General features: G+C 42.1%; 1 protein-coding gene across 1 annotated transcript in view; it reads right to left on the bottom strand.

Annotated features, from left to right (window-relative positions):
* Positions 1-1,098: 1,098 nt before the first annotated feature.
* LOC119646293 (DNA-binding protein SATB2) overlaps positions 1,099-22,390 on the bottom strand; it is a 231,681-nt gene continuing 210,389 nt past the window's right edge. The window contains 6 exon segments of the mRNA XM_038046708.1: positions 1,099-2,524; positions 8,327-9,468; positions 9,470-9,544; positions 9,546-9,653; positions 20,956-21,185; positions 21,480-21,689. Of these exon segments, the coding sequence (XP_037902636.1) occupies positions 2,380-2,524; positions 8,327-9,468; positions 9,470-9,544; positions 9,546-9,653; positions 20,956-21,185; positions 21,480-21,689 (1,910 nt within the window). The 3' untranslated portion in view covers positions 1,099-2,379.

Here is a 22,390-nt window from a genome sequence, read left to right as displayed (position 1 = left end):
ACCGAATTCTAAAAGGCCCTTCTGTGACTACGGCAGACCGCACCCTCTAATGCCCCGTTCGACAGAAAAAGAGACACCACCGACGCACCTCGAAACGGACGCCTGATGCGCAGACCAAAATGAAAAATCGCCAGAAGAACGGAAATCCAAAGAGTATCAATGCCGTCTCTTGCGGCGGTTTTATGATGATTATTAAGTTTAGCTTTTTTTTAAATATGTTAACAATTCTAACAAGTTCTTTTATTCCTCAGGCGATTATCGGGATTGACGAAGATAAACTATTTGCCAACGCCATCGACAGCGGCCCAACTTAATTTCCAATCGACACCACTGATTGCTGCGGATGAGATGAGGGGTGTTTTTCCATCTGTGACCGCGAATAATGCTGTGATGGCTGTTGAGATGAAGTCAGTTGTGGCCTTATTTGAGTTTGAGGTCGCGGTTGCCAAATAATCGTTCGTTATCTAGGTTGCTGCTGCGAATGTTGAAAGATGGCCGCGCTCGTTGGACTTCTGGTGCGCCCGCTCTCTGAGTGGGTCTGGATACGTGGTAAATGATGGGTTCGCTGCCACGAGTCAGAATTGCAACAACGGTGGCGGAGTCCTCTGACAGTGCGAAGATCCGTTGCTCTAACTTTTTGTTTCGGTGCCACCACTTTAGTCTTGATACGACTTGATTGTTATAGATTCTTCCAGATATTGGATATGAATATCGCTAGCAACTGCTTTCGATTCGGAGCGTTGACATTTTAAAATAAAGTTAGAAATCACAGCTTAAATAATTTTATTGATGTAAAGGAATAATTAGCAAGACTCTCAAAGACTCTTTCAAAGTCAAAATTTTACAACTTTTCAATAATTCGTTTAGCTTGACTCAAAATTCATTGTCAACTCAACTTTTTAAACTTCAATTATTTTTCACATTTCATTTCCAAGCCTACTACGCCACGGAGAACACCGGTGGTGGCATCTGACAGTCGAATTCGAAATAAATTTCGAATGCTGTTAACCCTGCTGCGCCACAAGGGAATATCCGTAAAATCTCTTATTATAATGGAAACATTGAGGATTAAGAAAAAAGAACGATCCAGATTTCACAGTGAATAATTTATTATTGTTTATCAATAGCATCATCATCAATAGTTTTCATCTTCATCATAATAATATAAATATTACATAGTTCAATGTGTGAGTGGTATTAAATACCAATGTACCTACATAAGACTAAAAAAGTGATCAACAAATTCTGCTCCAATAAAATGGAGCCACTTTTGTCCGTCGTATAAAAACAAAGGCGTCTAATAATAAGAGAGGAGACTAAAAGGATCCAATTCTAATCGCTAACTTTTCACATTCATATTATCTTTAACTATTTACAGATTTGTGAAATTTTCAAATTTCCGTTAAATTATTGCTCAGATTCGTTTGTATTAAATCTAGTAGTTCATTTGGGGGAACATTTTCTACAAATATTTTATTTATTATTTGAATTTTGAATGTTTTATCGCCTAATCCGTCCGCGACTGGACAGAGTGAATAGTAAATTTTATTTATTGATTTTTCCTAAGTATACAATCGAAGGGCGTCTAATAAAGTACATCGTACACAGCACGCAGTTCAAATTTCTACATTTTCGCCTAATTTTACTTTTAGTATTTCCAACGCGAGTATACAAGTTCCGGACAGTTTAGATACTCCTAAATGTCCACAGTGCGAAACGATACAAATTACTAGACGCGATTTCTAAATTTTAATTACTAAAATCTACGTTAAATGCTGGGTGAATTAGATTTAATAAGGACAAGGACTCGTAAATAAAACTAAATTCTTATATTTATAAACACAATGAATATCTTTGGTTCTAGAGATCCGAAGACAGTTTTCAGTGATAGAAGGAAAAACAGAGAACGGTCATGGAAGAGATGAGGAAGTGAGTGCTTAAGGGGGCTCGGAAAAATAAAGCTCAACGAAAGAGTTGTACAAGACAATGTTTAAAGTGCTTCTTACACACTAAATGTCCTAAAACTACTTAAACTTAGTCTCGTATAATACATCTGGCCTTGGAAGTCTTTCTTTTTTGATAATTTTCTTAAAGGACTGATTCCCAATTCCCCGCGGAAAACTGGTAGCATTACAATTTTGATATGACTATAAAGAACAGAATTAGGACTAACTTCATAAAAATACTGCGCTCGGCTTTCATTATTTCTCAGAAAATGAATTAATTCACTTTCCACATCTAAATAGCTTACGACTAAGATTATTAGATTTAAGTCTACTATCATTTTCTATATTCATTTAAAAGTTGCAGAAAGGAATTGTCGCCAGTGTGAACTTGGAGTCTTTGGAAGGGCATCATTTTGCTTATAGACAAGGAGTCTCATTCACGATCCGCGTGGCCAAACGCACTTAGTCCTGACATTTGTGGATTGTCGTAGAGGGACATCTTCAAACGTTTACATTTCGCGCGGCGATTCTTAAACCAAAATTGGACGTTTTTGCTTTCCAAACGGGGGAATTTTTGGCTGTAAGAGAAAAAAGATAGATTTAGTTATTTATTTGTGTATTATAAGTCAATTAAGTAGGGTAAAATTCATTTTAATTCGAGCTAAGTGAAGAAAATTCACCTCCTACTTTGAGGATCTCTCAAACTTATCGGGAACGTAGGGAGGTAGAAAGTCCTTAGAGAAGTAAAGTGGGGGCCAGTAAATCAAGGATATGGTATGAGGGCTAGAACCTAGCAAAAGCCCTAAGAAGTTAATCTCTTAAGCGAGCAGGTGTCGCTCAAAACGCCCCCAGCTTCCTTAAGGGAACAGCATTGGAGTAAACGGCATCACGACCATAAGTAGTCCAGCAGTGCGTTCGGAAGAACTACGTCGTACTAGCAAAGATATATGGAAGAAAGGCACGAAAATTGCCCAACACAGACTACGATTTCCAACAGATTGCTTTTGATATTCTCTCACCTTAATAGGCATACAATAACCACAGGTGATGATCGATAAGTCCCTCTTTACCCAAGACATATATAAAGTTAGCTGATAAACTTCTCTCTTTTTTATACTAGCGTTTTTTGACAAGCCAGAAATACTTGGCATGAACTCCCTTAGATGCCTGGATGTTATAGGTCCATTTAAGTTTTAGTGCATCGTCAGTCCATCTTTCTCAAGCGGGCTTGGGACGGTTTCTTGGGGTCACTGTTTTCGAACGCTCCAACCCTACTTCTCTGTGTCGTCTCATCGGGGTACTCTGGCCCAGAAACCTGGCTGAACACTTTCAGCCTATCTACTGCCACTGCAGTAGATAGTTAACATGTTAACAAATCACGACAATGCAATCGCTGGCTATGCTACGGATGGCCGACTAGAGTGTCGGCTCTCGAATAGTTCTGGAGGCAGCTGAAATAAATTTCAGCCAAACCGTCAACAATGATGGATAGGCGTGGTAAAGGCGGTATGACCCATTTAAGGGTAAACGATAACTGCACATTTATATTAGTAGTGAGTGGCATTATGGTATGCCGAAGGGGCTGTGGGATTTAAATTACGTTGAAAGGGCTTTCACTTGGAAAAAAAGGAGTAAATAAATGTCATAAAGGTCTCAGCTCCGTGAAAATTTCTACGTCTTAAGGTGCGTTCTCTTTATAGTCGTTAAATTGGTGGTTCAGATTTCGTTAAGATAACTCCGGGTTAAATTTATCTGGCTCTGAACTCTAGCGCTCATATAGGCTAGAGATAGCCCTCGGATTGACTTCACTGGTACCATGAAAGACATTAAAGGTGATTGACCATTCGTGTAGCAGATAACGATTTGAAGTTGGGACTGCAAAATATGAGTAAGTTTAGAATAGCAGAAGATAGCGTCAAATTGTTCAACAAAAGCGCACAGATAATGTGATCTCCAGTGGAATTTGCCGATCAGAGACCGGGAAAAACTAGGTAGACAATCCTAATACAATGATGCCAAGCTGTCAACAAAAGGAAAACGAGAAGAGCCTGAAGTAAAGCAACGAGAGTGGGGAATAAAATCGCCGGTTGAAAAGGTGGGCTGGGCAAATGCAGATGGACTCCACGACGATGAAACGGAGGAGGATAGGTGTGCATTCGCAAGATGGTATGTCCGAGAATGAACGGATTTTTGACCTTATTCATTGATAGAAATCATGGGAGAAAGTGGAGAAGGAAATGATGCAAATTAATGGGATGAGAACTCCAGGAAGCGCCTAATGGGCGGTCGAAATGATCAGCTCCGAGAATCCTGCCGCTGGGAAGAAGGAAGAATCAAGAATCTGGAAAGTGGCAGACAGTCTCGAGGAAAGGAAAACCGCTAGACACAGGGGGTGACTAAAGAAATAAACAACAAGAGAAGAAGGCAGAGTAGAAAATCTTCCTAAAAGGGAGAGATAGCAAAATGCGTGACAAGAAAGAAGCACCGTTTATTCAACCAATTGAGCGGCATACTTACGACAAAGAATTAACAAATTTCAAAAGTGAAATTCAGTCAGATGAAGTTATCAGGGAAACAAGGACTGGTACCTTACCTACAAGTGCCGAAGTAATAAAAAGGCCAGAGTTGACAGATGAGACCTTGACTGTTTCGCTGATCAATAGGAAGTGAGAAAAGCTAAAGTTAGAGCATCAAATGACAGACAACAGGTATGGATATCTGTGACTCGAGCCAGCAAGGAACTAGAATGTTATTGAAGCAGAATACGCCTCTGTCTGGAGAACGAAGAAATCCCATTGACGTTTCGATCAGGTCAGGAATGAACTTCAAAAGCCAGGTAAAAGTAAGGTATATTACCACTGCGGTAAAGAAAAACGTCGGAGTAATCAGTGAAACATCAAAATTCTTCTCTATTTTTTTAACTCACTGAGGAAGAGGACAACTGGTCCTCAAAATATCGCTATATAATGAGGACTAAAAAACTCACTATTCGGCATTAAAAAATAAAATTTATTTTTTTTTCACCAGAATTCTGTTTATGAGAGGATTCTGGACCTGAGTAAAACCGTAAGTAAAGTTAATGAAAGTTTTCCAAGCTAATAGGAAGAAAAGTACGACGAAAATAGTGGAGGAACTTGATTTGAGGAATCCAGGACAAAATGTGATTAAAATTCGCCTACGTCAAAATCAACGATTTGACGCTAATCAGCACCTATCTCACCCTTAGGGATATCATTGATGAGTTTGAACAAAAACTTGATCTCAATGAAGGCAAAGCAACAGAGAGGAGAGGAGGGTGGAGAGAGTAATGGGTGGAGAGAGAAGACAGAGAGAAGGACGAAGAAAAGAGGGGAAAGAGACTAGGGAAAAGGGAAGAGGAAAGACAAAAGGGAAAAGAAGAAAACTTGATCCGATCGAAAGTAGGCAGCAGAGGATGATAGATAAGGAAGGCAAAGCATCGGACAAATAAGGAAGGAGGAAAGTTTGAACGAATATTTGATCTCATCGAAGGCAAAGCAGAAGATGCGAGAGAAGGCTAGGAAGGTGGTAAGGGAGAGAATGAGGAGAAAGGAAAGGGGAAAAGAGGAGAGGAAATGAGAAAGGAGAAAATTTTCTCTGATGAAAGATTAAACAGCAGAGGATGGAAGAGAGGGGAGGGCAGTGGAGGAAGAAGGAAAATATGAGAGATGAAAGAAGAAAAGCGAAAGAAAGAGGGACCAAACGAAAATTTGATCTCATCGAAGGGAAGCAGTATCGGAGGATCGGAGAGGGAGGAAAGAGGAGAGCAGACGGAGGAGAAAGGAAGTAAGATAGGCAAGAGAAAGACGAGAAGAAAGAGGAAAGAGGAAAGAAAAAGGGGAAGTGAAAATGAGAAGGAAGAGGAAAATTTTGACGAAAAGTTGATATCATCGAAGGCAAGGATCGGGGAGCAGGGAGAAAAAGAGAGAAGAACTAAAGGGAAGCACAGAGAGGAAGAGGAAATGGAAGAGAAGAAAAAGAAGGGAGGAAAAGAAAAAAACACGGAAGAGGAAGGAGTAGGAAGGAAAGAGGGAAAACTAAGGAGAAAGAGGCAAATAAGGAGGAAAGATTGGATGAAGATGTGTCGTCAGAAAAGGGGAAAAGGAAGGAGGAAAATGGATGGAAGAGGAAAAGGAGGTAGAAGATAGGAAAAAGGAAGGGGGAGGAGGAATGAGGAGAGAAGACGGAGAGCGGAGAAAGTGTGTGAAGGAGGGTTGAACTCTAAGGCCGTTAAAAAGGGCATTCAATTGACGAACTCAATAGGAATTCGTGTTTTGGATATGATAGTCAGACCGGGCTAATAGCTACTACAACCTTTAGACGTGTCCTACACGGTCAGTTTTTCATCAGCGCGGTGTCAGTCTGAATTCTAAAATGATGGCAAACTGATCATTCATGGCAGAGATTGATAGATGATGAATATTTAAATTTAACATGATGGCTGACATTAGTGCAGTTGTCATTTTGTTGTTAGTCGGAACATGCCTTCCGAACAGTTCGGCTATTTAAATTCGTGTGACAAAACCTATTTCTTGTCGCCTTGTTTGGGATAAACAAGTGAGTTTCTGATCCATCAATTTCCGATGGAGTGACTTATGGCAAACCAATGAGAAACTGGTCGTTTAGAGTAGGTCCTATACAATTACCGCAATCCAGGAATACAAAGGTTCAGCACTTAAAAAAGGGTTTTTCAAAATTGAAAGGTGGACTCTACTTAGCTGGATGAAAACTATAGTTCAGTTGAAGTAAATGCTAACTCTAGGATACTTGCTAACTACTAGGATAAAATTCGGAAAAAAAAAATTCAACGACCTCAACAGCGATTATTGGGAATTAGGATACAATAGTGATAGTGAAAACGCTCGATCTGCTAAAAAAGAACCCAAAACGACACCTAATGTGCCTTTCATATTTGCAGAGGAAATGGTTGCTGCATTGAAAATCCTGGGAAGTATGAAAGTTCCCAGGCCTGCCTGGTTAAAGTATAGAAATTATAAAGATACTAGCAAGAAAATGTCCGCAAATAGGTCTGGTTATACCTACATAAAGCTTGCTTATTCAAAGGAGTTTTTCAAAAGACATGGAAGAAGTGAGAGTTGACCTTGTTTTGTAAAGGCAAGTGGGATCCGACCTAGCCATTCTCAATCTGCTTAGAAGCTATTCAAACCTCTGGAACAATAGCATGGTTTCAGACTTGTCAAGTCGACCCTGCGAGAAAAGTAGTGGTAACCAGCGTAGAAGAACCTCAACTTAGAGCAGGCTTAACGCGGTAATTAGTTTTCGACAGGAGTACTTCTACTTGCAGCATTAGACATCCGCAACACATCCAATAGCCTAAGATTAACTAACATTTTAGAGCCGCTAAAGCACGCTAAGATATTACAGAGTCATCTGAAAGATCATGCGCTTATAGTTGAGACAAGTGACGGTATAACAAATACCGTCCGTTGCAGCCTACTGGCCATTTCTAGGCAAACTGATCATTCAAACCCTGGAATATATGGTACGGCCAGGGGGATGAAAAGGAGCGTGGAACATAAAATTCTATGAAAAAAAAGTGATAATAGGGGCCAGTTTTCTGTGCAACTGTCTCCAAGGCCTGAGTTTACTCTCTATGGTCCTGGTTATAACGAAATTCTACGCATAGAAATGTCGGATAATACTCGCCTAGTGAGGTGTGCCGACAATACCGCCTTCGTAATATTTGCATGCAATTCGGAAAACGCTAGGTGATAACCAAAACAGGTTTTGCTAAGCAGGGCAGTGACGTCAAAATTCGGTCCAGGAGTCGAAATTATACCAAAAAAACGAGGACCAGAGTGGGGGCATTATTATCACTTTTTTCAGTGAAATTTCCATTCCGAGCCCCGAGAAAATCCTGGGCCCAAATCTTTTGAGGTCTAATGCTGAGGAGAAGGTCATGCCGAATGGAATATGCGGCAATAAAACAGGCTAAATTTTTTTGTAACCTTTTGATCAATATTAGCAGCATTGTTGAAAAGATGGCCCAAACCGAAGAGCACTGGAACATGATGTCATGTGTGTATTTTATTGAGGACGGATTACGCAAATAAAATCGAATCAAATAAGCCCGAAGCGCTTAGAACATGAAAATTGCAGTCGAGGGAATAACCCTGATTTTAAGCATAGGCTCAGATGTGGGTTAGACTAGAAGAAAAAGGCGTGGTCGTGGTCGACCCGAAAAATTGAGAGCGCTTCGAAGCAATGCAAAAGCAGTTCCAGGGTCTTAGTTAGCACCCTTATCAAAGGAGTCCGACATACTGGCCAGATGATGTCCTGGTCGTTAGTGTATCAGGCATTTTACGTAAAAAATAAGCTAAGAATCCAAAAATGTAACTTACCGATATGGCATACGATTTAAATCCTCTGTGTACTTCAAAATCAGATTATGGGACGGATGTGTATTCATAGCGAACCACTGCTCCAACTTTGGTACTTCTGTTACAGGATCAATAAAGGTCCTATTCCGTTTTCGACGCTCTTCACTGGACAAGCTCGACAAGTTTAAACCGCCGCTACCCATTACAGCTGGATTCATATTTGGTGGTTGATGATGAGGATGTGGCCCACCTGGTCCCATTCCAGGCATATAATGACTCATATACATAATTGAGTGGGAGAACATTGAATTTGGAACTATTGGAAAGGACAAGTCCCGTCTAGGATCTGGTGATGGAGTGCGAAAGTCATCCATTTGACTAATATCATTATCATCCATGTCCAGGTCCTCAGATTTCGGTGAGTTTTTTGGCGAACTAGATCGTTGCTCCAGATTTTGCATGCTGCCTCCATGGTTGCTTATTTGACTCGTATCGACAATTTCCCCGGTTGAATCGCGTCCGTTCTGCATTGATTCATTGTTATTGTTATTTTTCTCCATTCCAGGACCGTTTGTGTTGTCGTCTTTCATAGCGTTCTCGGTTGAATTCCGGTTGCGTTCGTGTGTAGTCAAGGATAAAGGTAACTGAGGCGACGAAGGACGACTCGTGTCGTCATCGATATCATCGGAATGTTGGGAGAGATTATCGATGTCCTCTGAAACTGGACTGTTCTTATAATCTGTATGGGGCATTATCATACCCCCGGACGCTTGGTGGTTTAGAAACCCATTGCCTATTCCTTGCCCGCGCATCTCTGCTCTCTTTTGAGCCGCTCGTGCGTTTTTGAACCAATACACAACATTATTCACGTCTAAGGGCTTACGCCCTCTCCTCGACTCGAGAGAATTCAGTTGAATCACATATGATTGGATTTGCTGTCGTGATGGATGAGGGTTCTCCTGGAACCAGCGTTGTAGTTTGGGTAATTCCATTTCTGGATCGAAGCTAGTTCGCATCCGAGTTTTTTGGCTTGGATATTGTGAGTGAATGGTTTGGAGCGCGGGGTGGACCATCATGTTTGGATGTGGTGCGTGATGATTTTCCAGGAGAGATTCTCTGCTAGGATGAAGTGGATGACCTGCAGCAACCGCTGCAGGCTGCGGTGAAGTCCATTTCACTTCCTGGTTGTGGGGTGATGAACGGTAGCATCTTTGGTGTTAGTGATGACTGCGGTGATAGCTTGATTACTCCACCACTGATCGAATTTCCGTCGCATTTCATCAGAAATTTCACCAGAGAAGGGAAATGTGTTTTGATATGTGCTACGGCAGATTTGTGATAACGTGACCTGTAAAAGATTGGAAAAAATTATAAGGATATTTCCCTTGTATATAGTGACAGAAGGGTAAGTTTCAGTAGGTGCAATTACGAGAGCCACTCCGCCAGAATCTCAAGCAAACACATCATAATACGCAGGGAGTTGAAAACATCCCTAAATATATGAGCTTCTACGAGCACATTCGAAAGGCATCGAATGAAGTAATAATAATCCTTTGAAATTCCTTTCTCAATGCAAATTCTTACATCATGCAGAAATACACCTGAAAATGTTACTCTTATGCTTATCCTGATCCGATTAAGAATAAGAAAATTCTCCCTTTTGCTATGGCACGACACCGTCGCTTCCAAGCTCCCAAGAAATTCTGTAGTTTTAGAAGACGTCTCCCACCTTACTTCCACTAAACCTCATAAAGCAAATTCCACTGAATACACATATCTCTGCCAAATATATGACATTCGGATTGTTGTCTGTAGTTGGATAGGATTCTCAGTTCAGATGCGATTATTATCATCGTATATCCACCGAGAGGTAGATGGGATGCTCGAATGAGGATGAGGACTTGAATGGGGTTCAGTTTCGCTCTCTCCATTTGTAATAGTTGCAAATCTGGGCTGAATTAGAGATCACCTTTGTCTATGTCTGTTTTGCTTCTTGTGCTTTCCACTTGAACCAAGAAATGCGAATTAGTTTTAATAAAAGTCCTTGTAGTTAAATGTATCGTTTGATCTTAGATTTAATTCCAACCATATAATCTTATTAAGGAACGAGTTTAGAGGTTTACATTCTGCAGACACAAAGCATACTATGTGTATGTGGAAATGCGGTGTGATTTAAACGTGATGCCAAGATTTGGAGGTGGTAAATTTAGTTTTTGATACGTTTAGTGAACGATCCTTAATGAAATATAATTATGGCCTTGGGAACAAAGCGGCACATGGTGTGAAATGGAATTAAATGTTCTTTATTAGGATTTTTAAAATCAATTTCAGAATTTTTATCAGTTTTTGTGTGCTCCCTAAGATAATAAGGAAGTTTGAGTTTAATTGCAGAACGGTCAACAGCAATGAGGTGAAAAGATCCCAAAGCCCAGCATGTATCCGCACAAATTATTGGACATATGAAAACTAAACTCCAGTCAGGAAGCAGTGGCCATCGATCATACCGTCGCAAGTAGCTGGCACAGTGCCCCGGTACAACAGTAAGGTCTCTGGAAGGGAGACGAAGGGTGAACTGCCGGTTTTCAGCCGTCAATCGGTTGGGGAGTGCCACCCCCATGTACTTTAGGGGGTCGACCAGACCTATACCCCAGCCTGTAAGGGACTCATCTGAAGTTGTTTTTGCCACGAAGCCCCACTATTTGGAACCGGGATAGAGCATTCTTGGAGGACGTGTTTTGGCCCGATTGTATGCGGTTGGCCCATTTTTGTAGGTTTATAGTGGTAGTAGTTACACCCAAATTGCGGTAGGAGCTCCTTGCGGTCTTATTGCGCGAAGTGGGCATTTACAACTCGGAGGCCATATTCCTTAATTACGGTGTAGGAACGTGGTGCTAGTCAGCAAGTCACGACGGGGCTCTAATTGTTATCACCAAACCAATTTGTGTTCCAAGGACACCATGGGAATCACATTAAACCCCCAGGAACTTCAAGTCGGTTTCCAGTCTGGAAACCACCGTCGTCAAAATGGACGTAGCGGGGGTCAACCAACTATATTGAAAAATTCGAAGAAGAGGCACACCAGTTCGGGCGACTCCTGAGGAAATCGAGGTCCGCTGAGATTTCACAGGTATTCTAGGCAAAATTGCAGAGAATAAAGAGATCGGAATTGCTTACGTCGCTTCAGGTATGAAAGAGGTTCATAGCTTTAATGTCCCCAACAAAAATGTTTATCAAAGGAGTAGGTTTTTCTGGGAAAAGTGTGGATGACAAAATACAACAGGAGGTACTTCAAACCCAAGAGAAGGAGCCTTTCAGGAGAAGTTCATCAAGTCTGAAAACTTCGCCAACGTCTCTGGCGGTAAACAATTAAGGACATGGAGGTTCAGTAAATCCCATAGATGAAGCGCTCATAAAGAACAGAGTTCTAGTCCGTAGGAATTGGAACTTGAAGCAAAAGGAGAGTTTATCAAGGAAAACACCGCATGCACCAATCCATAAAAACCATGGTGAACGCTCTTACGATAATCTCTAATGGATGGTCAGAGGAAGAAACAGATTCTAAGGAGAAGCTGAAATCTTCTGTCTCAACAACGTCACACTTGACCCAAGTGAGATATAACTGCAGTGTTATAGATTTAGGGCCAAATAGAAGGCAATCAGTAGTAGGGAGAGATTCTGAAAGTGATAAAAGCTGATTTTGACCTGGGCGCTGGGCGGAAATGACAGAAGAATTCGAAGATAAAAAGCGATCAAATTTACCATTTGAGGAAGAAGGAAATAAACACTAAAGGAAAGAGCAATCGAACCCCGAAATAAGGCATTTCTTTAAATGAGCTAAATTGCCAAAAAGGAAGAGCGGTTTTTTCCACTAGGCATCTCATCCTTATGTTGAAAAGTTACAAGCGGAGGCAAACGTGTTCAATTTGGTGTTCTAGTTACGCGTACCCGAACAAAAACTTGCGATCTGTATTCAGTGTAAGAATTTCAATGACGTGACATCCATAGGACAAAGGAACTTAGAAAGCAACCATTTGTGAGTTTTAGACGACTATGATTTTCAGTGTACCAGGGCAAAACTTGCTGGAGGCCGGAAAAGTCCAAATTGGATGGGTGGTCTGTAGAGGTGTTCCAAATGCCTTAAGCTGGGACATTTCGCGAAGTCATGCACTAGTGACATTGATCAGTCCAAATGATGCAGAAGGTGTTGGGAGAAAGTGCAACAGAGAGCTCGAGTGTATATTTGACCCGGAATTAGCGATAAATGTAATAAGAAAATGAAGTTAATTTAAATAAACTCCAAATGTTCCACGGGATTTGCATGCGTAAGCCACTTACGAATCCATACAATTTCTACCTCCACCAAGTCTGAGTTTGAGGATATACTTGACATTCATCTCCTCCACGAAAATATCACAGAAGGAACTCTCCATGTGACGCAATGTGTTGTAAAAGCATGTCACGCCCATGCCTAGGAGATGCACACTCCTCAGTAGAAGACTCCTCCTAGTGACGGATTAGTGGCCAACTTCGACCAGCTTGCCACTGAGCGAGACGAACGGCGAAGGTAGGATCGATCCGGGGTAAAAAAGCAAGCCTTAAGTAGACTAGTAGAATGTTTTAAGCAGCAAATATTTCGTGGTGGTGACCCTGGACGTGAGAAATACATTTAATTTGGCTAATTTGAATCTAATACGAAAATCCTTGGCGATGGTTAGTAATCCCCGCTACATGGCACTATTGTCGGTAGCTATTTAGTCGAATCCAAGAAGCACGTTGTCTTCCCGGGTGTCCCACAGGGCACACAGGTATGAAACATTATGCACAATCATCATCATCATCAACGGCGCAACAACCGGTATCCGGTCTAGGCCTGCCTTAATAAGGAACTCCAGACATCCCGGTTTTGCGCCGAGGTCCACCAATTCGATATCCCTAAAAGCTGTCTGGCGTCCTGGCCCACGCCATCGCTCCATCTTAGGCAGGGTCTGCCTCGTCTTCTTTTCCTACCATAGATATTGCCCTTATAGACTTTCCGGGTGGAATCATCTTCATCCATACGGATTAAGTGACCCGCCCACCGTAACCTATTGAGCCGGATTTTATCCACAACCGGACGGTCATGGTATCGCTCATAGATTTCGTCATTGTGTAGGCTACGGAATCGTCCATCCTCATGTAGGGGGCCAAAAATTCTTCGGAGGATTCTTCTCTCGAACGCGGCCAAGAGTTCGCAATTTTTCTTGCTAAGAACCCAAGTTTCCGAGGACTACATGAGGACTGGCAAGATCATAGTCTTGTACAGTAAGAGCTTTGACCCTATGGTGAGACGTTTCGAGCGGAACAGTCTTTGTAAGCTGAAATAGGCTCTGTTGGCTGACAACAACCGTGAGCGGATTTCATCATCGTAGTTGTTATCGGTTGTGATTTTCGACCCTAGATAGGAGAAATTGTCAACGGTCTCAAAGTTGTATTCCCCTATCCTTATTCTTGTTCGTGCTTGTGTTTGACCAGTGCGGTTTGATGTTGTTGGTTGATTCGTCTTCGGTGCTGACGTTGCCACCATGTATTTTGTCTTGCCTTCATTGATGTGCAGCCCAAGATCTCGCGCCGCCTGCTCGATCTGGATGAAGGCAGTTTGAACGTCTCGGGTGGTTCTTCCCATGATGTCGATATCGTCAGCATAGGCCAGTAGTTGGGTGGACTTGAAGAGGATCGTACCTCTTGCATTCACCTCAGCATCACGGATCACCTTCTCGAGGGCCAGGTTAAAGAGGACGCATGATAGCGCATCTCCTTGTCGTAGACCGTTGTTGATGTCGAATGGTCTTGAGAGTGATCCTGCTGCTTTTATCTGGCCTCGCACATTGGTCAGAGTCAGCCTAGTCAGTCTTATTAATTTCGTCGGGATACCGAATTCTCTCATGACCGTGTACAGTTTTACCCTGGCTATGCTATCATAGGCGGCTTTAAAGTCGATGAACAGATGGTGCAACTGTTGTCCATATTCCAACAGTTTTTCCATCGCCTGCCGCAGAGAGAAAATCTGATCTGTTGCTGATTTGCCTGGAGTGAAGCCTCTTTGGTATGGGCCAATGATGTTCTGGGCGTATGGGGCTATCTGGCCTAGCAAGATAGTGGAGAATATCTTATAGATGGTACTCAGCAACGTGATACCTCTATAATTGCTGCACTGTATGATATCTCCCTTTTTATGTATGAGACAGATTATGCCTCGCTGCCAATCGTCAGGCATTGATTCGCTGTCCCATACCTTGAGCACAAGTTGATGAACCACTTGGTGTAACTGGTCGCCTCCATATTTAACCAATTCGGCTGTAATTCCATCGGCTCCTGGCGACTTATGATTTTTTAGCCGATGAATTGCACGGACTGTTTCTCCTAAACTTGGTGGTGGCAGTATTTGTCCGTCGTCTTCAGTTGGCGGGACCTCCAACTCGCCGATGTTCTGGTTGTTCAGTAGCTCATCAAAGTACTCAACCCATCGCTCTAATATGCCCATTCTGTCGGAAATCAGATTTCCCTTTGTCTCGGCAGGATGAGCATCGAGGTGTATAAGGCTTCATCCTGCTAACTTGTTGGTAAAACTTCCGCGCCTGGTGCGGTTGCTCCCTGTACTTTTCTAGTTCACAGACTTGTTGGTTCTCCCAGGCTTCCTTTTTCCGTCTGTGAAGTTGCTTCTCCGCTCGACGGAGTTCCTGATAAGTCTCCGCGCGTGCCCGCGTTCTTTGAGAATGCAACATTACTCGGTATGCGGCATTCTTCCGTTCCGTTGCTAGCTTACATTCATCATCAAACTAGCCGTTCCGACTCCTTTTGCGGCTGGGGCCAAGTATATTTGTGGCCGTATCCATGATAACGTTCTTCAGGTGGTTGTGAAGATCATTAGTTGATGCTTCATCTCCCGGTCCTCTGTTGACTGCGGTTATTGCGGCATCCATTTCCCTCTTATAGGTGTCGCGGAGGGTTGTGTTGTGGATGGCTTCAGTGTTCACTCTCACCTGATTGTCAGAGGGGATTGTTATTCGAGCTCGGAGCACCATGCCAACGAGATAGTGATCCGAGTCTATATTGGCCCCCCTATATGTTCTGACATTCATCAAGGCTGAGAGGTGGCGGCGTTCGATCAACACGTGGTCAATTTGGTTGAAAGTGGTCCCGTCTGGAGAGGCCCACGTATGTTTGTGGACCGCTTTCCGCGCAAACCAGGTACTTCCAACAACCATTTCGTGTGACCCTGCTAATTGAATAGTCCGCAGTCCGTTATCATTTGTTTTTTCGTGTAAGCTATGGGAGCCAACGTATCGCCTGAATACGGGCTCCTTCCCTACTTGGCTGTTAAAATCCCCAAGTATGATTTTGATATCATATCTGGGACAGGCTTCGAGGGTTCTTTCTACTGCCTCGTAGAAGGTATCCTTCTCCGACTCTGTAGTCTCCTCTGTAGGGGCGTGAACGTTTATGAGGCTTATATTTCTAAACTTGCCTCGCAAGCGCAGAGTGCATAGCCGTTCGCTTATACTTTCAAAGCCGATAACAGCAGGTTTCATTTTTTGGCTGACTAAGAAACCTACTCCGAGCACATGGTTTACTGGATGGCCGCTATAATATATGGTGTAGTGGCTCTTCTCCAGGAAACCGGTCCCTGTCCATCGCATCTCTTGCAACGCTGTTACATCAGCCCTATATTGGGACAGGGTATCGGCTAGCTGCTTATCAGCTTCATCTCTGTACAGGGAGCGCACGTTCCATGAGAAAATGCGCAAATCGTTGTTCCTTTGTCGTTGCCGGGTCCGTCGTTTTAACATCCGTCCTATCCGAGGCTCCTGTTGTGGCTTCGTAACTTAATTTTTAGTTTGGAAAGAGTCATGGTGGTCTATTACGCTGACGACAAAGCATTGGCTGCAATCACCGAAGCAATCAGTACTATTAAAGGCCAGTTAGAGAGTTGTGGACTAAAACTTGCGGAAGAAAACACGAAACCGATCCTCATCACTAAGGATCATAAAAAAACTCAAGGTCGGATTAAGGTTGGGAATTACATCATTATTTTCAAGTCGGCCATTAAATATTTGAGAGTGATAATTGACGCAAAACTCGGTCATAAGCAAGACGGACAGTTTACTTGCGGCGAAGCATCCATATTGGGTATAGTTCTGGCAAGGCTGATGTCCAATATAGGAGGGCCGCGGTAGGTTGCTTGTAGCCAAGGGGGTGAGCTCGATCATATTCTATGTAGCTCCAGTTTGGGGGGTGCTGCATGTCTTAAAAGTCGTCTCAGATAATACTTACTTTGTCATCTCGGAAATGATGCAAAGCATACACAAGTAAAGTCTATCTCTCCTTTATGGTATACAAAGAACACCAGAGAGGACAAATCTTTAAAGAGATGGCAAGAGAGTTTGGAGTGCCCATAGAACCTTTAAGTGCAGTGGTAAGAAATAGAGCACCAGGAGATACATTATTACCTCACCCAACTTCTCACGCAGCATTGGGATTATCGCCAGCACCTGTGCAGATTTAAACTGAACATCTCATTTGACGCACTGTGATTTGGGGCTTAAGGATATACCTCAAAGCTTTCCTTGCTTGTCGACTTCCCTACTAACGACGACTAAAAAGGATAGAAATTTGTGGGATAGCAGCGTGCAAATTTTGAAACTGTACTGCTACCGAAATGCCAACGGATAGGGACCTTACGGTAACGACATTTGGCTATCGAAAATGGACTCCCCGACAACAGTTATGAGGTTTCTTAGAATGCTCGCTTTCTTTAACTTGAGCGGGAATTCCAGCGATATCAACTGGCAATTTTGGGCCTAAGCGAAGTAAGATGGTGGGACTCTGGGGAGTACTCCTATCCCTCTTGCGACACTAATGGTAATGTGCTTTTGTACTCTAGAAAGCCAAGTGGTAGCAGACGCGAATCCAGTGTCGGGATGCATTTGGCGCAAGGCGCATTCCTTGACTTGGGAACCGGTTTCTGACAAATTTCAAGCTGCAAGATTTCGGTCCAGGTTAAGGAGCATCGCAATTGTACAATGCGGGAGGGATGCTTTTTATGAGCAATTAAACGCGATTCAGTAGAAGCCTCCTAAAGGTGACATTGTGATCGTGATGGGTGATCTGAGTTTAAAGGTGGGATCTGACAACACCTTGCTTGGACATCTGATGCGGAAGCACAGTCTTGCCAACCATAACGGTAATGTTTATGGGTTTCTGCAACTTCCACCACTTCGTTATTGGTGACACATTATTCGAGCGCAGAGCCTGCCATAAGGTAGGTTTCAACTGAACGTCGCCGTGCGAGTAATCATATCGACAATTGCGCGATCAGCAGTAGATTTAGGAGTTGTCTTCTGGATGTGCATAACAAGTGACGCGCTGACAACGGCGTCGACAAAAAATCACCATCTGATGGTCGCTTACATTCGATTAGGTCTTGCGACCGTCACTTCCCGTAGGGTTAGGGAGCTGCAACCCCCTAAATTTAATATCGACCGCTAGTACGACCCAGCTATCGCTCGACAGTGGGAGAGCTATCTTGTTGATCGAGTGGCAGATCTACTGAATAACGCTCCTGAAAATATCGATGAGCTTTGGTCGCTATAAAAAATGCTCTCTTCTTGGGTGCTGTACAGGTCATTGGCAGCGTCACGAAAGGGCATCATAAGGTCTGGTTGACTGCTGCGAATGATGGTGGGCATGACGCGCTCAAGCTCCGATAACGAGCGAAATCCCGAGAAGTTCAGCGTAGTGCGCGTAAAGGTGATCGTTAACATTCCAATAAAGAACACTCGCTTTGAGTATGACAATTGGGGGAGGGGGGAGGGCACTAGCTACATGCTCCCTGCTGTCGCAAAGATAATAGCTAAAATTACCCTGGAAGCATCAAAGAAAATCTCGAAAGCTTGATCGACAGAGAACAGGAATTCAATGGATGATGACATCTTTTCTCAAAGAGCTTTGCTACGCGAACTTAAGATAAACACCAACATAACCAGGGTTCTCAGGCATTAATGGGCAAAGCATTGAAAGCGTCGATTAATTTGTACATTTAAGAAACGTGGTCTCTGTCGAGGGCTGCACCAAAATAGGTGTTGCCCGACATATTAACAGCACAAGATCCATCTTCGCTGCCCCGTCTAATATCTGGAAATGCAGTTATCTCAACACTAAGATCAAGCTGACATTGTTCAGTAGTAGTGTTCTTTCTATGTTGCTGTATGGGAGTAGCACATGGAAAATGAACTCCACTGTTACTCAAAAGCTCCAAACTTTTGTCAATACCCGTATGCGTCGTATCATTGGAGTGCGCTGGCCCGACACTATCTGAAACGAACAACTTGGTTGGTGCACAAACTTGGAAAGCGTTTGCGATGTGATAGGAGGACGGGAGGGGTAGTGGATAGGACACATATTACAGAGGGGCGACAATTGCTTTGCGGACTATGCTATGCAGTGGAATCCACTCTGCTAAAATGACCAACGAGTGGGTCGCCTCAAGAGCACTTGGGGCAGAAGAGTGGAGGAGGAGTGCGAGCATCTTCGAAATTCGCGGGGGGGGGGGGAGTTAGAGCGTAGATGTGGTTGACGCGCTATACCCCATCAAGGGGTGAAAGGCAACCATGTATATATATATAACTCGACGATCCTAACTTCGATGGGGTTAAAGGGGTCTCTGGCACTCTGAGGACACCCATTCCTCCACTGTCTAGGATCCATGGAAGAAAAGAGGAACCTAGGATTCAGCAGGAAAACATTGCAGACAGTGAGATGTCCAAACTAGTGTTTTCTACCTACACCAAAAGAGAGATGGACAGACGGACAGTAAATGGATTTGGATTAGGTTTTGTTTTCTTTCCTCCAAAGTGGAGGGAGGGTCTGTTATGAAGGCTACAAGAGCAGAAATCATGGGTACCTCCAGGTGAGGCAGGTTCATCCAAGGCTACCCTACTTATATGGTGGAAGCAAAGATACTAAGGGGATTGAGAACTGTAGCGACTGTTTGAAAGATAATTATCTATCAAAATACGAGTATATCCGTTTAAAATGAGCTATTGAGACAAGACGACCCAAATGAACAAATGGGCACAATATGTATTTTTTAAACATAATTGTAGCCTATATGGAAAGAACTACCCCATCCGTAGTATTCAGATGGCATACCTTCCTCGAATTATCACTTTTCACATTCGTTAGCGGCGGACGCTTTACTTTTTATGGAAGTACAATATGACTTATATTTTGAGTGCTGGAAAGACTGATCGTTGTCAATTACCAATTAATTGCCACTGGAAAGATACTGTCATCTCCTTCAGATTAACTTAAGCTTTACTTTTAGCGATGAAGTCCCACCCTATGTGATTGTGAAACGCTGGCATAATGAATTAAATCATGATCGCCGTTCGCTAGAAGATTAAGGCAACCTTAGGCATTGCATCCAGCAGCAACCAGGGAATTCACAAAAAAATAACAATATCCAATTTATGATTCCGGTACCTTCTGTTTTAAATCTACGCGGCTTTTAAATTAATTTTTATTTCGGAGGCGGGGGGCACAACCATTTTCCGATTAATTTTACTGGATGCAGGGTGCGACCCAGTAATGTGTTTAGATTGATAAAGAATCAATTGTTAATTATATCCGTACAATTAGTAGACCAGTTTCGAAATGGCTGCCTCTTCAATTTATACTCTGAATGTAGTGAAACGAAAAGAGAAATCAGGATTGTATGCAGGCCAAAATAAAATTGTATTCAGACTGTAGATCCAACCATCGTCTCATTAGACTTCGTATGTCCAATGGCCCAAACGGTAATAGCTAAACTTAAAAAATTAAAAATTACAGGCTGTACTTGTCGGCATCCGAATAATGAAGCATGCATTCGACAGTGTTACAGTCTGAAAACTTCTCTACTGCAAAATGCATCTAATTGCGCGCTAACAACCGAAGGCACATAGCCTTGTAATGTAGATGACGTAGTTCCTTCATTACCTTGGATATCAAATTTTTAAAGTAATTTTAAAAGAAAAACTACAACTTTTTTCTAAAAAATTCTGCAGATTTTCCGAAATTTACCATTATGTAATAATTATTAATTGACGAGAAACCCTTCAAAATTTAGCTATTCTCAATAGAACTTTGTGAATTTGCTTTCAAGTATAAAATATTTAATTATAAACTACTTAGTGAATAGAATAAATATTTGGTATTCCACAATTCCATAGATTGGATTCTACGCGATTTGCGTTAAAACTGCTTTTAAAATGTTACCACCCTTCGCAACGGTAAATCAAAGGTTCTTAAAATGCGATTACAGGCACTAAAGGAATTCTATCACCCTGAAAGCCAAAGAGAAACATTTTAATTAAACCACTCTAAGAAAATTATTTGCCATCATCTCCCCCATTCTATGATTTCATGTCTCTCTCTCTTCAGAGTACAACGAAAAACGGAGAAATGCATGAGAAAAAATCTAAATATCCAAATACTATTTGAAATGCGGTTTCCTGAGATGTTAATGAATTCAGGAGAAATAACAATGGCTACTTAAAGCTAGTTAAGATTCTGGCCAGATATATATGTACGTACATTTGTAAGTAGCCTATTATGGAAAGAAAAGCACAAACCTCATCCAGCGGACATCCTGTGGATCGCAGGACAGCGTGGGATTGTAAAACGAGTAACTTTAAAAGTTTATCTTTGATTTCAGAGAAGGTGGAGGGCTTCGTACGTAAGATGACAATGCGTAGGGTAATAATGGACGTCAGTTCGCCGAGAATGTCGCTGACTGGAACAACAGGATTATCCGAAATGTTCTCCAACGGAATCGGTTTCCAGTTCTTTATGATGAGAGAGCCTGCAATAAAAAATGATTTAGATTGTAGATTGGGGGGTGAGGGAAGTTGATATGCATAAATGGATGCGAATATAAATCAGTAAGTGAGACTGGAATTTTCGGTAGCCTAAGGAAAGTATGGATACTTTTTGATTTAAATTAAATTTATAGAACAGAGTTACGAAATAGTAATAAATAATTTTAGGCTTAAAATAGAGCTGACAGAGGGACTTAAGGATTTAATTCAAAGGTTCGCGCTCAATTTTTAAAAAGGAAAAACTTGGAACAATTCTAAGTGGGGGTATAAGAGCTTACCTCTCGCGGTATTCGCGATGTCCATTGAATAACCTAGGCGCTGTAGAGCTGTAGTAACTATTTCTGACCACGGTGTGGATGCAGCAACAATTACATAGCTATCGGTCTCTATATTTGGTCGTCGCTTCCAAGGATTCCTTGAATCTACCGATAAGGATGCTTGGAGTGATGGTACAGATTCAACAACACAGTGAAGTGGCAGGGATTTGGCTGGAAATAGATGAAAAAATGTTGGTATTATTCACATAGACTTTATAAGAAACAAACTGTAAAATCAATATATTACATATTTGCTATACGATGAGTATGACTAAATTGGTCTTGACTATATAGTGATTCAGGTCTCTTAATCAGTGATAAAAAACGTGAATTTTCATCAACTTCTTTCACAACAATTATTTCATATGTTTAAAAAATTAGTTATCATTCATACGCTATTGTGACTATTGTCCCATAAGATAGAATAACGACAGTTGGCCTTATGGATGCTGTGGCAATGTATATGCAATAAGAAATATCCTAGATATATTGACTGGAAAGTGGTAGTGGAAAGCTAACTCGTTAAGAAGCAACGACAACGTCATTGTTGGTTAACAGGATGGAAGCCGAGTTTTTACCCTACAATCACCTATCACAGCGTAATAGACGAGTTGCAACATATTTTGGTAACGATGGCACGGAGATGTGATAGATGGGCTATGCTCCAAGTGAAGGTCAAACATAATTATAAAAAAGCGACGATAGTTCCGCTCTAATTTTTCGAAAAAATGTCCCAAGAAAGCTGCAGTTCTATAGACCCTTTATCGATGGAACAATGATTAAGTAACCTAATAGTAATGGAAAACTACTATTATCTAACCAAGTTGATAAACAGGCGATAACTCTCGGGAAAGAGGTGGATTTCAAAGTGA

This window comes from Hermetia illucens, chromosome 1 (genome assembly GCF_905115235.1).
Source record: "Hermetia illucens chromosome 1, iHerIll2.2.curated.20191125, whole genome shotgun sequence".
In the NCBI taxonomy this organism is placed as follows: domain Eukaryota; kingdom Metazoa; phylum Arthropoda; class Insecta; order Diptera; family Stratiomyidae; genus Hermetia; species Hermetia illucens.
The sequence above is the reverse complement of the archived record's forward strand: the minus strand, read 5'-3'. Positions and strand labels throughout refer to the sequence as shown.